The sequence below is a fragment of the Grus americana genome, chromosome 5, assembly GCF_028858705.1.
Source record: "Grus americana isolate bGruAme1 chromosome 5, bGruAme1.mat, whole genome shotgun sequence".
NCBI classification, from domain to species: domain Eukaryota; kingdom Metazoa; phylum Chordata; class Aves; order Gruiformes; family Gruidae; genus Grus; species Grus americana.
Genome location: NC_072856.1, coordinates 42,238,642 through 42,253,548, shown reverse-complemented (window position 1 = coordinate 42,253,548; position 14,907 = coordinate 42,238,642). Strand labels below are relative to the sequence as shown.

General features: G+C 48.5%; 1 protein-coding gene across 1 annotated transcript in view; it reads left to right on the top strand.

Moving 5' to 3' along the window:
• Positions 1 to 5,588: 5,588 nt before the first annotated feature.
• The window catches only part of EGLN3 (egl-9 family hypoxia inducible factor 3), a 30,275-nt gene continuing 20,956 nt past the window's right edge, over positions 5,589 to 14,907 (top strand). Inside the window, exon 1 of the mRNA XM_054827554.1 lies at positions 5,589 to 6,387. Within this exon, the coding sequence (XP_054683529.1) occupies positions 6,031 to 6,387 (357 nt within the window). The 5' untranslated portion in view covers positions 5,589 to 6,030. The remainder of the gene's footprint in view (positions 6,388 to 14,907) is intronic.

Genomic DNA, 14,907 nt, shown 5'->3' with positions numbered 1-14,907 from the left:
TTCAGTAGAAATCTCATTAATGTTGAGAGCTTTGATTTCTGGTCTGTCAAAATTTTTGTTTCTGAGGGCTCTCTGACTCAAAATCCTTGGCAATGCAGCTAAGTCAGCTATGGCTGCAGCCTTCTGATCAGTGGATTATTACGTTCCTAGACAGATTCTCTATTTTATTACAACGCACCATTTTGGGCAGACTTATTTCTCTGTTGTTGAGATTTACTGTTTAATCCCAGAAACACTGAGACACACTTGGTAGCAAAGGATATGGTTTCTGGGGAGGAGTATCTGTTTAACAAGGAAATCAGTTTTAAGGTAATCAGAATGTTATTTATGGTAATTTTCTATTTCCTTTTAAATGCAAGTACTTGCCCTAGATATAGTTCTTAGCTTAGCACTCCAAATCAAAAAGGTAAGACAAACCTCTTTAAAACATGGAAATATATGTATGTATATCCGTACAGTCAGATTCTTAAAAAGATGTTAACAACTTAAAAATCATTGAATCTTTGTTTTACAAAGATGTTATACAAGCAAAGCTTACTGCTCCGCCTTGTTTGCACTATTTACTTGCCACGTTGAACTTCTCTGTTTACATAATGAAAGTCTCAATAGTTGCCTTTTTTCCTCATAGCCAAACTTACTTCCAAGTTTTTGATAGTTGATAGCCATAAAATTAACTGCCAAGTACTACATTGTCAGACCATCGGGCATTAATTGCATTTATTATGCAACTTTGCTCCACTTGCAGTCTGCTCTCTTGCTAACTCCCTGCAGGGCAGTTTTGAACACCCACGGCTCTTCAGAGAGCTGACGGCGTGCCACAAACATCCATTCCTCCAGAAGAGATGCACAACAGGCCAGTAAAAACTGCAAGTTTAAGGTTTGGCATATCTCAGGGACTGCTGGAACAAGATAAGGGCACTTAATCCCATCAGGAAACTGGAATCTCACTTCCCAAAGGGCTATTTTTACACTTAGAAAGCTTTAGAAACACTTTGAGAAAACACTCAATTGTCACTGATGCTAGCTTAATTCCCTTAGTGCTAACAACATTTATAGCGCTGGTTTTTCCCAAGAAAGAAGATACTGGTGCATCAGTTAACCCATGTTCACAGCCTTCTACAAACAAGGCAATCTTTAGCAGATGTCAAGCTGAGTCAAAGCCTGCCCTGCAGTTTTATCACGTTAACTAACTTTGAACCCTCGCGCGGGTCAGATGACTGTGGCAGTGAAGGAAAGCGAGGACTGAGCTATCAAACCTTCAGCCCTGCCCGAAGGGGTCAGTCCTGATGGTTCCCATCCTTCCATGGGTCTCATGGGACCTGACCTGAGAATTCAACTCTCCAGCCTGGCAGACAATGACTCTTCCTTTATTGTTTTGCTCAGGATTGCTTTTCTGCCACCTTAGCGAAGGGGATCGGCTGTGGAGGAGTCCAAAGTATGCCAAAGCAAGTGCAAAAAGGGGGTGTGGGGGAAAAGCCGCTGAACAAGTTGCTAGATCAGCTCAAGCCGTGACACGTACCTTTGCCCTCACACCAGCTTTCAGTATGACATAATATTAAGGGTGCTGACAAAGGAGCTCTGCAAGTCTCGCTGTTGCAGTCGGAGGAGACTTCAAACATGGCTGCTTTGCCGCTCCACCGGGATTTGCTGCCTGCATAGCAGGCAGGGGACCGGCGCAGGTGCCGATGCCTCAGCTGCTTCCATGTCAAGCTAAGTCCCCGGTGAAGGTGGGTTTAAGGCTCTGGGCTTTGCATTTTTGAAGTGGCTGAGGCAAAAACACACGTTCCCCTCTGTCAGCCCTGTGGAGGAGAGGTCGAAACCTCCAGCAGAGGGGTGGGAAGGGCAGGTGGGGTTAGTGACCTCTTAAGCAGTCATGGCAAGCTTTGGTAGCGCTGCTGTGTCATCCCCGTACAAACAGTCCTGCCCCTCGGCGAGAGGGGTTGGTATAGCCATACCAACAGCATCACAAAACTTCCTTCTGTAGGCAGGGCTTCAATTAGCATCTAACTACATCATGAGATGTCAACCCTGCATCACATTGTGGGGTATTAAAAATACTATTTTTCAGTTCTCACTGATATAAAGAATACTCTTGCCTGCCTCCCTTTCTGTCTCTGGGGCCTTTGCAATTCAGCTCTTGGCACTGAAGTAGTCTGACTTTCCAAAAAGAAGAATCTGAAAACAAGACTCAAAATGTTTAAAACTCTCTGTTCTGAAAAGTGTGAAGCAGTTCATCTGTAAAATCTGCTGTCAAAAAAACTACATTAGCACATAACAAGGTATCCAGGCTTTACTGATGCTTACCAATTGCTCTTGTTCTCTAAACCAAACCTCCTTAAAATCTTCTGCCAGAGTGAAAGGTCCTGGTTTAGTCTACTGAACTGTATTATGTACCATGGAGGCAGGTGTAAGCAACAGATACATAGGACTCAAAAGAGTTTTGAAAATAAGATTCTAGAATGGAAAATAGGAAAATATAGAATTAAGTTTCTACAGTGTAAGGATAAACAGAGCTTTACATGGCAGAGGGATAGCTCATATATAATTGCGTGATGTAGGATTTTTAATTAAAATGTGGTGACGCTTTTCATGCCTGTGATACACAGTACTGTAAACAAACTTTGTCCTTGTCCAAAAGTGCAGGTGACATTGTGAATTGCCTTATTTCACACCTTCATGCCTTCATTCGTGACCTGTGCAACACTGTTGTGTTGTACGTGCTACCATAGCTTGCTTTGAGGAGCTGTGGAGTCGTCACAAGAAGTGCTCGGGAAGCTTCAATGTCTGGTCCTGCTCCGGCTCTGCTATTCCTCTGGGTAGTCCTTGTGCAGGATAGTACATATTGAGAACTGCTTTGCCTCTTGTATTGGCAAGTTGATGACTTCACCTGGGAGTTACTGCAGTCGCAGCCCAGCATCTCTCCACTCAGTTTGGTACCCCTAAGGGGAATGAGAGAGCTCTTGCAGAGTGCCTGTGGGCTAGGCAAGAATTGGCCCTTCCTCGCTGATGATGAAGGTGTGTGATAGAGATTGTGATTGCTTATGTTAGAAACTCTTTTCTCATGCATACAGGTTGCACCCAGCATAGTCTCCATATCATTACACTGGAATGAGTTTGTAACCTAAGCAATCACAATCTTTATCATACACCTTCAGCATCATCATGCTTCCCACAAAAGTCAGGAGGGGCAAACAGACGAAGTAAAATAGCATCAGTAAATAAAAATAAATAAAATCCCTACTCTTGGGGCTTGTTTCTCCTGGTGTTTTATCTTCACCTTCACGTGGAAAAGTAATGTATCTGCTACTGTGAATGCTAGAGGTGTGAAAAACACATCGTGCTTCAAGGGAACAAGCACATTGTCCACCAGAAAACCTGATTTGCCAACAAAGGGCAGCAGATGCCCTCCTAAGGAAAACATGTCTTATCAATGATTGTGGAGTCAAAGTATTTACAACTCTCTGAACATCACTCTGCAAGTGGGGCTGTGGACTCAGCTTTCTAAGACACATCTCCAACTCTCTAAGGTGGCTTTTCCTGATGCAGATCTGCCTAACTCATAATTTCAAACTCTCAAAAGGAGAAAAATAGAGCCGAAATTACCAACTTCAGCTACAGCCAGAAGATATCTCTCTCAGCCCTCGACTTGCCAAAGTGGCAGCATTACACTTGATAAAAAGGCTAGATGTTCAGGGTCTGCAAATACTTGATTCTGGCACAGGACCGTGTGCACGCATGTATACGTAAACAAGAAAGAGGGGGGGGGAATCCAAGAAAAATCAAAGGATTTTGGCACACCATGGCTTTTACATGACAAAAATGTATGAACAGTACAACAATGCAGCAATAATTTTTCCTAATGTATCAAAATTTCATAACATTGACATTTTGCCGTTGAATTAATCTTGCATCCCTTGCTGATTGTTATAGCTGCTCTTAGCTTACCATGCCTGACTGATTTTTCAGATAATCATTAAGGGATTAATAAGATTCAGAATTATATGTTATTAATTATAACCACACTTTATTGTGAAGTGTGCACCTAAATCAAATAAAGCCCTTTGACAATCCATATCTCACCGCATAGGAATTTATCTGATGTAAAAGTCTTGCTTGGCTCTCGACAGAGCTGTCAGGGAATAACTGCAGAGGACCAGACCCGTGCTTAGTGTTATGCACCGGGGGGTTGATACTGCTGGATTCGTGGAGAACAAACGTGGGATACGTGACCCACTCCTGCCATGTGTCCGGGCCTGGAGCTGGCAGCTCGAGCAGCATCAGCAACACGGACTGCTTGTAATCCTGGCAGCATTCGCGACTTGAAGGGCAAGAAAATAACCGGCCTTTTTTGGGGGTGAAATGTGCCGGGTTCCAGCTGAAAGCCATGTAACTCCCGTGCCATGGCACGTCCTCCCCGCCCCGGACACACGCACACACGCACCCCGCGTCCTGCGGGGATCCCGGGCGGCCGCTGAGCCGCGGTGGGGGTGCTGGGGGGGAGGGCGCGGGTACGGCGGCACGCGTGGGGCAGCTCCGGTCCCCGCCGCGCGGGATGGATGCTCTCGTCACACGGGGTGGCAAAATCAGAGGGGAAGGTGATGTCGGTAACTTCACTGACACCGAGTTAGGCACGGACGACTCGTCCCGCAAGGCTTCCCGCCTTCCCGCGTCTCTCCGCAATGTTTCTTCGCTTTAGTTTTGGTTTCTGTGGAGGTTTTGTTTGTTTGTTTAGTAAGCCCTGGGCATGTTGGGTGTTGTGAGCGGAGCCGAGTGGTTATTTACTTTTTCGCTTTTCATGAGGCACCTCTGATTTGAACGCGTGCCGTTCGGTCGGGGACAGACTGAAGAGCGACAGCGGGATCCTGTTTCGCGGCCGGCCGGTGCAGGGCCAGTGTTACCGAAAAACGGGTCCGCCGGGGAAAGGCGCGTTTTCGTTTGGAAGCGAGGAGCGAAGTTTGTCACGGTTTGACTCAAGTTGTCTCAGCGCTGCGCGAAGGCGCTGACAGTCCCGGAGGTGTTTCCTGCCGGCAGAACCAAACAACCTGGCGGGGGTAAATAATTAAGGGAAGTACTGGTTTATTATATAAACTTACAAAAAACCAGTGCATTCCTCGCCCAGAATGTACCTGCCGCCTAATGAAATGCTTCCGTCTGGTGCTCAAACTGCCGGTGCAGGAGCCGGATGTAAGAGGCGGCAGGGGAACTCCGCGGGCGAGGGGGGTGGGGGGGGCGGGCACTTGCAAACCTCACTTGGACTAGTCCGGGAGCCCCGGCCCGGCGGAGCGGGGCGGAGCGAGGCGGGGTGCCGGTGCCGCCCGGCCCGGCTGCGGGACGGCTCGGCGGGGCCGGGGAGGGGCCGAAGCGGTGCCGACATGCCAGGGGAGAATTCCTCAATGGCGCTGGCCACGCCTACTCCCCTGGGAGGCGGGGCTTGCGGGATCGCAGGCTCCGCCCACCACGCGCACGTGTGGAAGCCCCCGCAGCTTGTTCCCCGAGGGCTGGTCAACGCCCCGCGGCAGCCGATTGGCTGCCTGGGATGTAGTGGGCGGGGAGTGGGTGGGGCAAGCCTTGCCGCGCCGTGCCGCGCCGTGCAGTGCCGGGCGGGCTCCACCCACGTGCGGCGGCGCCGCGCGAGCGGGCGGCGGGGCGAGCACACATCCCGCACGTAGCCGGCGTATTAATCAGCGCGGGGCCATCTGCCGCCTCGGCCCATAACCCGGGCGGGGGTTGCCGGGCGGCGTTCCCACACGGCCCCGGGGGGGGGGGGGGTCCCGTACGGTGCCTTCGGCGGCGGTAGCAGCAGCAGCGCGGGGCTCCGGCAGCACCGCCGGGCTCCGGCAGCACCGCCGCCCCCGCGTTGCCGGAGCGCAGCCGTAACCCATCCCGCCGCGGCGAAAAGTTTTGCTTTGCCTCGCCTCGCCTGGCCCCGCGCCGCGGGGGAGCCCCTGCCCGGCTCGGCCTGGAGCCGGCGGGCATCGCCTCCCGACGCGGGCGCCGGCAGGGCAGCGGCGCGCCCGTCCCCGCAGCGCCATGCCGCTGGGGCACATCATGAGGCTCGACCTGGAGAGAATCGCCCTGGAGTACGTCGTGCCATGCTTGCACGACATCGGCTTCTGCTACCTGGACAACTTCCTGGGGGAGGTGGTGGGGGACTGCGTGCTGGAGCGGGTGAAGCGGATGCACCGCGACGGGGAGCTGGCCGACGGGCAGCTGGCCGGCCCCAGCCGCGGCGTCGCCAAGCGGCACCTCCGCGGCGACCAGATCAAGTGGATCGGGGGCACGGAGGAGGGCTGCGAGGCCATCAACTTCCTCCTCACGCTGATAGACCGGCTGGTGATGTACTGCGGGAGCCGGCTCGGCAAGTACTACGTGAAGGAGCGATCCAAGGTAAGGGGCCGCGGGGCCCCGGCTCCCGGCCGGACCGACCCGCCTCGCAGCTCTCGGTGGGACCTGGTGGAAAGTTTACACAGGCTCCCCCCACTCCGCGTCGCGTCCCCGCGGTCCGCAGGTGCCCGTGGCTTAGGCGGCCCCGCTGGGCTGTCCGCTCAGCACCGCTCCGGGTGGCGGAGGCGCCGTGGGCTGCCCAGGGGACGCCCGCGCCGGGCAGCCGCTCGCCAACCCTTGCCGGGGGCGGGCGGGTGCGGAGGTCTCTCTCGCTCAAAACGCGGCGGCGGCAGCGGGGCTGCCCGCTGTGGGTCCCTCGCCCCGCCGGGGCCGGCAGCGCTCCGAGGCCGCTCACCGCGGTGGCCCGTGCTGGGTCTTCGCCGGGCTCCTCGGTTGCTGGAGCCTGGCCAGGCCCTTGCCTGTACCGCCGTGTGCCATCGGGGATCACGTCGCAGCCGACCGGCGTGGGGGGGGGCTGCAGGCGGCACCCCGCTTCTCGGCGGCGGGGCCGGAGCCCGGCTGCACCCCGCGGCTGGCCGCTGCTCGCCCCAGCTGCGGAGAGCCGGGACCGCCAACGCGGGGAGCACCCCGCCAAAAATGCCTAGCCTTGACCATGCCTTTCCTTTGGAGGATTGCTTCAGGTGAAGGGAGAAGCTCCCTACCCCCTCCCCGCGCACGTACGCGGCTGGATCCGATTCTTTGGTTGGTTGCGTCCGTGTGATAGTGTCACCCACAGTAGTTTCGATGGTCCAACTCAGGCCGGTGTTACACAGCTGAAGAGGTTATCGTTATTGCACTGGGTATGTGGCACAAAATAAGGGATGCTCTGAGCACAGCAAACTTTTTTTTGTTTCGAAGGGGAAGAGTTTTTTTTTTCTAGGTTTTCTTGCTGAGAAACGGAGAGGACGCTTGTCTTACAGGCTTCTTTCTCAATGAAGTTTATTTGCACTTGCAATCACTACTTCAGTTTGGGATAACTTGGCTTTTCTTTCCTTGTCTGTTTTGCTGTGGCAAAGTGAACGGGCTTGGAACTAAGTTTGCTTTGCTGTCCCAAATGCCGAAAATATCCCCATTTCTTTATTTCTGACTTGAACACTCTAATATATAGCAATTTTCAAAAACATCCACTTCTTTTAGAGTTATGCCAGAAAGAGAAACTGTGAAACAAACAAACAAAAAAAACCAAAAGTGAAAACTTAGGCATTTCTTTTGGTCCTAACTTGCACTGAACTAAGGGAACGTGTGAGTAGTGCTGAGATTTTTTTTTCTTCACAGACAATGAAGAAAACAATATGGTGATGTTTACCAGTTGCTTGGGAACACTTTAAAACCTGTGCATGCACCCCCCTGCACAGTTCCACACAGTGGTAGGAATAATAAAAGGTTGAAACATTGCTCCTGTGCTTAGCTCCACTGAATTACTGATCACCAGTTCAGTTAAAGCTTGGGTAGATTTGGTTTAAAATGCGAGTAGACTGGATTTCACTTATTCCTAGTGGGACCCTGGTGTTAGGAGGTATAAATAACCATTCTGCTTTGGCATGCCTTTCAGGTCATCCTAGTTCTTGCTAGCTGACTTCTGTTTGTCTGTTTACTGCTGAAAGTGCATTGCCGGCCACCTGGAGGGGAAAAACCAGGGGCTTACATTAAAGTTGGACTGGAGTGAAAGGAGGTGGTCCAGCATTTGTACACTGGCTGGGAAGAAGGGGCTTTTGGGGAGTGACCTTGGGTTGTAGAGAGGATTATAAAACTGCATTGTGGTGTTCTTGCAGTCATTTTTGTACAAATAGTACTTTTGGCCTTTGTGCTTTAGTGTGGAAGGTGTCAGACTCCAAACAGTGCATGGAAGTGCTATATGACGGTCCAGGACTGAAAGGGGGACTTACTATCATTTGTAAAACTAAATGCAGAAGAACTTCCATCAGAAATTAATAGTAACCAATCCCCTCATTATAATGAAGTTCCATGGATATGTGAGGCCCTAGAATAGCAGCTGCCATCTGTAACCGAGATGTGGGGCACCTTCAGCAGGAAGATTATTCCTGTGACTAACAAACTGACTACTACAGTACATGCAGGTTCCCACGTCACCTATAGACATGTCCCTTCCACCATTAAAGCTGCCCGTTTTGCTTATCTTCTAAAGTCTTGTGAATGTATACACAAAAATCCCAAATTTAAATTCAATGTAGTTTTATTTTATCTGCTAGATTATACAAAGAAATGGATGCCCAGAAAACTGCTATGGCTTAACATTTGAAGGGGTGTGGGATGTTTCTGAGCAACTGGACCAGAACTTCTTAGCTGGACACTTGCTATTATAATTTATTGTTTTGGGATACAGGTGTTAGATGTGGGGCTAAGAGTCCGGAGCAATTTTTTTAAAGTGTAAGCCTTTGGCTACATGGTAACTCCTCTTATCATGGAAATGAATATATGTAATATCAGCCTCATCATTCTTTAGAGGTTTATGCTTTTAAAACAATATTATGACTTCAATCTTCAGCCTAAGTGTTGGAAGAGAGGGAGAGGTTTGCTTAGTAAATGACCTTCTGCCAGCTTACTGTCTGCTTAGTGCGATGTGCTTCATGTTTGGTTTTTTTTGTAGCTATACAAACATGAGAAGATAAGAATTATTTTGTCCAATAAAGGAAGCTTTCCTTGTAGCTACATGAGAGAAATGAGTCAGGATTTTGCTGTTTCCAAATGACTTCCACCAGTATTACAAGAAAATTAAGATTGCACCAGAGAGTGGATGGAAGTGCAATTTTATAAGGGTACTGGATACACTTAAGAGCTGTTGGTTGACCTTTGAGGGCTGATGATGCAATGTAACCTTTCATCTTTGCAGACCAGTGATCCGAATCAGTCTTTGGAATAAGTCATATTTAAAAATATTAGCTGACATGGTTAAATGATCAAAATAACCAGATAACATTCTTCTAAAGGACTCTTCTGTTGACAGACCCAGTGCGCTGCCGGTTGGCCTCTGCATTCTCCTCGACTAGAGTTTCCATTTTCTAGTAAAATAATACCACGGTTCCCCTTTTGTAATAGGTAAATAGCTAAGGATCTCACCAAGGCATTGAGTCTTCTCCTCAGTGTGAGAAGATTCATATCCTTGTGCAGAGGGACCCTCTTGCCTGAGGACAGAGGTCAGTCTGGGTTTGAGGACCTGTCTGCACTCTGCTGGAGCTTTGACACTTGGTGGAGAAAAGCTGGTGGGTGGTTTGGGCTGGGAGGTGAGGCCACAGCTTGGTCTCCATGGCCAGTGACCTGGAGGTCAGGTGGTGCACTGGGGACCATGTGTGAAAGGGTGATGTGCTGCAGCTTCTGAGTCCTCAGGTCCCAAAGTCCCTTCTTGGGGTTAATTGGGGTTCGCGGGGGCTTGAGGGGATGGTGGAGATGACGCTGCCTATAAAAAAAAAAAAAAAAAAAAAATTTAAGCCCACTTGCAAATGACTGTTGCTCAGGTGCAGAGGTAGCACAGGGGCCTGCCATGGATTGTAAAATTTTCCAGGGGGCAATTACAAAATTTTGTAGGCGGCGAAATGGTCTGCCCTGTAGAAAAATAATCCCTGTATTATAAATAAATCAAAGCAACAGCATTAACAAACCACTCCCCAAAACAAGACAGGAAAATACTCCAGAAGAGAAGCCATTTGAGAAATTTCTCCTTCAAGACATAAGAAAGGATTTTTTTTTTCAAAGTTATAAGCTGCAGATGTGCCAGGTGCTGTGGAGTTTGAGATACCCATCCCTTTGGCAGCCTCAGATGCTGCAGAGCCTGGGGAGCCCTGGGCCTTGGAAGTCCCTCCTGTGGGGAGGCAGGGGATGGGGGCTGGCAGGAGCCAGGTCAGCTGGCCGGTGTACCGAAAAGCTGCGTTCGCAGCAGGATGCCTGGGTAGCTCATCTGCAGCTGAGAGGCTGTGGCCATTCCCCCTTTCATGGTTTGCCTCAGCTGGGGCAGGGCAGCTCTCCCCGTGGTCAGGCAGGGTCCCAGAGGGATGCGGTTGGTGCCTGCTGCCCTGGGCCACCTCAGCTGAATCAGCACTTGACGTGCCACCAGCAGGCTGCGTTGGCCCTCACGGGTGAGGGGTGGAAGGTACTTTGAACTGGCGTGGCTGCACTCTGTGTGGACTCTGCACCCCGGTCCTGACAGCAGCGTGTCCCACTGAGTCACTGGTACCCTCTTGCATGCTGTCATGAGTTGAAATCCATGTCAGGCCTGCCTTTGGGGACCTTGAGCTCATCTTGTGCGTGCTGGACACCAGTGAGCCCCGCTGGTTAGAAAATAAGGCAGGAAGTTATAATCCTAAGGGCTGACCTGTGTTGAAGGAAGCCCATGACTGATGTTTTTTAGCTCAGAACCCAACTGCTCACATTCAGTGTCAAGTATATGGCCCAAAGTTGTTTTTTTTTTTTAAAAAAAAAAAGTGTTTTCAATATGAGATTAGTTAATACAGAAGTTCCTGTGGGATGTGAACCCTCTTCAAAATCTCCGTGTGAGCCTTTCACCTTTTTTATGGGATGTTTTCTGCATCCTCTGCTTGTAGTCATGACGCATCCGTGCTCACCCCACCCTGGTGGGCCCTCTCTGACTGTTGCAGGAGAAGCAGGTCTTTTGTGGTGGCACCTGATGGCTAGTCAGTGTTTGCTGAAAACCAGACTGGGTCTTTCTGCCTACCACACGATGGGGCGTTCTTAGGTTTTGAAACATGGTCTGTCTAGCAGGTTGTTACCAAGATTTCTGTTCCTGAGGATTGAAGAAATGCATGAAAGGTCACAGGCTTGGGTTGAGTGGTTTTACCAAGTCCCTTGTAACTCAGGTAAGCAGGTGAGATATTTCTGCATTTATGTATGAAGAAAGAAAAGTTCTGTTCTATAGCATTCAAATGCTATTCTTTGCAATTAAAACACAGAATGAAATGCTGCATTTTCTGATTTGAGGTGTGGATTTAAGGAGCAGAATAACAGAAAACTGGCTATAGAGCTGAAGAGCAATACTGCCCATAGAAGTGTACTGGTTTATTATATGTTACAAAGGATTTTTGATACTTGCGTAGCAGCATGCCTTGCAATTAGTTTACAATGGGAGGTCTGATGAATACCACCATCCAGAAGAAATATGCATAATTTTCCTTTCTTCTAATCAAATGCACATGTTCTGGCATAACGGGTAAGTTCAAATCTGTTCTTCTGGCTGGCTGCCGGCAGAGTCCAGAGCCACTGGAACTGCAAATACAACAGACAAGTCATTTTATGATATCAGACTGAGGAATTCAGCATTGGCACAGATCCTAGAGTGGTTGCTTTGGCTTGGTGTCAAAGCTGATGTTTATATCTGTGTTTGTCAAGCAAGATTAGTTAGCCTGGTTAATTATACACAGGAATGTATAATTTTTACTTGACAATCAGAGCATTAAATGAGTATAAACCTGGGCATATTAGCTCTTGTTTTTGTTCTTCATCAAATTATCCTCAACGACTTTCTGAAACTTTCAAAAGAGACTTCTTCTCTGAAAGAGGCACTCTGAGAATCTTTCAGATTGCTTCTTCACTCAGCAGGGACAGGGTATTGCAGAAACAGGTTAGTATTTTACAGACAGCGATGCACATTATCTTTAGGTGGGGTCGGAAGCATGGGTACCCTCTGTGGAATGGTGTTTGAGCTCATACTTGGGTGCTGAAGTTACAAGCAACTTGAATTCGGTACCTGTTATGTACCATCACTCTTAAGAACCCGACTGTAGTGCGCTGGTAGACTTATTCCATGGTAGGCAGTGGAAACAACGTGCTGTCTTCAGCGCGTGTTACACCAGAGCCTTTGGCAGCCAGGTGGCTGCTGTTGGTCCTCCTTTCCCTCTTTTGTGGAGGAGTCGGTAACCACCCAGGCACCTTTCTTATACCGCGTTAGGTGCCTCTCCGTGTGCTTTACAGCCATAGTTGCAGAGGAAGGCAGAAGGTGGCTAATACTGTAAGAAGGGAAAGAAGTCTGAGCTCTTGAGCAATGTGAAGAGCAGAGTGGTCTGTTTATCCTGAGTTTGTGCACATGTTTGTGGCATCAGGGCAGGTTACTTGGCTTTTTTATAATTGTCAGTAGTTTTGCAGTCAAGCAGTGCTTCACGAGTCTAATAAGACTCTGGAGTTACACAATGATGGCAAAGCAGTGTGAAGTTTTCCACAATCTGTCCCATACTGGTAGTGCATGTTCCTTAGTACCTTCTTACCCATTGCCATGACTGCTCAGGTACCAGTCCTGCCCAGCACCACTACGTCAGCTCTTAAAGCCAGAGACTTGCAGTGGTAGCCCTGCCGGTGTGCCTGCCAATATTCCTATTACTTGCAAGCCCTAAGTAAATATGTCCCTCTCTGTTTGTTTTTTGTATGAGGGCTCATTGCTCATTAAATGTCAGTGTAAACGTTCCACAGCTGTGTGGGGAGGGACACTGTGCTGCAGGTGGCATTAATGCTTCTGGGTATGGGGAGTGTTTGTCCTTTGGACTGATGGGGGTGTGCACAGCATTGCACGGTATCCTTGAGAGAGCCATGGGGAAGGCGGCAAGATTCAGAGTTCAGTGCCCCCTCCCGCTGAGCTGGCATTTTGGGAGGGAGGGGAGCTGGTCCTTGCTATTAATATCTGTACACAGCCTTTTCCCAAGGTAATTATTAATGAATAATTCAGTTCATTACAGCTCACTGCTAATAACAGTATACATTTAAATGGAGATGCGTTGATGCTCAGAACACTGATGCAGGGCAGCATGTACACAGTAAAAGTGAACTTGTTTCTTTGCATTAAGGATTCCAGCTGTCTGTGTTAATCCCAGTGTCTTTATTTGAGTTCACAGTAAACTGTTCTTTCTTTGACTTCCAGACTTACCTGGATGCTCAATGTAATGCAGCTTAACTTTGCATGTTGCTTCCTGAGCAATTTTCTTGATTTAGTATGTGAAAGTGTCTTCTCCTCCCTCCTCTTTCTCCTATGCCACACAATTTTTTAATTTTTGGTTTTTTTCTTGGTGTTGGTGGTGGGGATGTTCAACAGTGTCTGTGTTCTTTTGGCAATTCCTTTCCATATGTGGAAGAGGTGGGATAGAGGGAGAAGATAAAACCACAATGACCCAAACATGAATGCGTTTTTAATCAGATGAAATCTACGTGTTTGAACAGACTGGACACACTTGGAAGAGATCAATACTTTTATCAAATGTTTCAATATGACTCTTAGACAGTAAAAGTACTTTTTTATTTATTTTATTTTTTTTGAGGTATTAACTTTTTAGAAAAAAGTTTTCTCATGCTCTTGTTTCCATTGGATTGCCTTTTCTCGTTGTGTAATAGGTTGGGGCAAGTGGTCCTTTGGCACCAGCAGGCTACATAGAGCTCATCCGTCTTGCAGTGGATGGCTTGTGAGAATGAGGAGGTCAGGAAGGGAAGCCTGTGAGTAAGTGGTGCTGGCTTTAGATTTATGGAGAAGGAGGATGTGTGCATACCAACTTGAGGGAATTTGAAGCCCTGGATTGGATTTATCATGACTGTAATCCTTCTGTCACAAAGCTGAAGACTGAAACAACGTTGTTAGAAAGCTGCCAGCAACACAAGACTCCCTAAGCTTCTGTGGAAAGGTTTTATTGGATTAGTAGAGGAGCTCTTGGGTAAAGGTGTTTTGGGAACCGCTTCTGGTACCAGTGCCTAGGGCAGCTGATGGCCCCTGTGGTGGGCTCAAGGGTGAATAACTGGTGCGTTGGCACAGAATGGGGGGGGGGGGGGCTTGACAAAAGATTTTTTTGATTGACACATAACATTACACAGCAATTTGTTTTAGACCTTTTATTGCTTTGAAAAGAGATGACAGGGAGTTGGTCAGCAAAGCAATAAGGTCTCTCTAGCTGTTCAGGCAGTGAGGTGGAGAAGAAAACGGATGAAGGAGGCTCCTGCCAAGTGGACTATCTATCTCCTACTGTTTAAAGTATTCACAGGCATGTTATCCCGTCAGCACACCTCTCCTGACCACTCCTGTGAGTGATTTGGAGGGAGCTGCAAGCCCCATTTCCCCTCCATCACTCACACATATGCATCTACTATCTCTCAGTGACAGAAAGGAGCTTTTCCCTACAGTCATTTTTCTCTTGTCATTGTGTTTTGATAAGATTAGTAGACAAAGAAATTTAGTGCCACCATACAAGGCACTTAATAGAAAGCAGTTGATTAAACAAGCTACTTGTTGCTCTGATTTTTCACAAATAAAGTAATGCAAGAGATTTTGCTGACCATAATGGAGGCTTACTAAACGTCCATGCCACCAGCCGCCCGGTTTAAAATGGGTAGTATAAATGGCAGGAGTACAGCGTAGCACACTATCCTGCACAGACTGAAAACAGTTTGTCTAAAGCTTTGTCAGCTGGAAATGGCAGGGCAGCCATGTCTTTTGCCAAACATCAGGGAATTGCATCCTACTTTGTAGCAAAAAGATAACCTAACCGTTCTGAGTCTCATATATATCTAGTTCATGTGAATCCT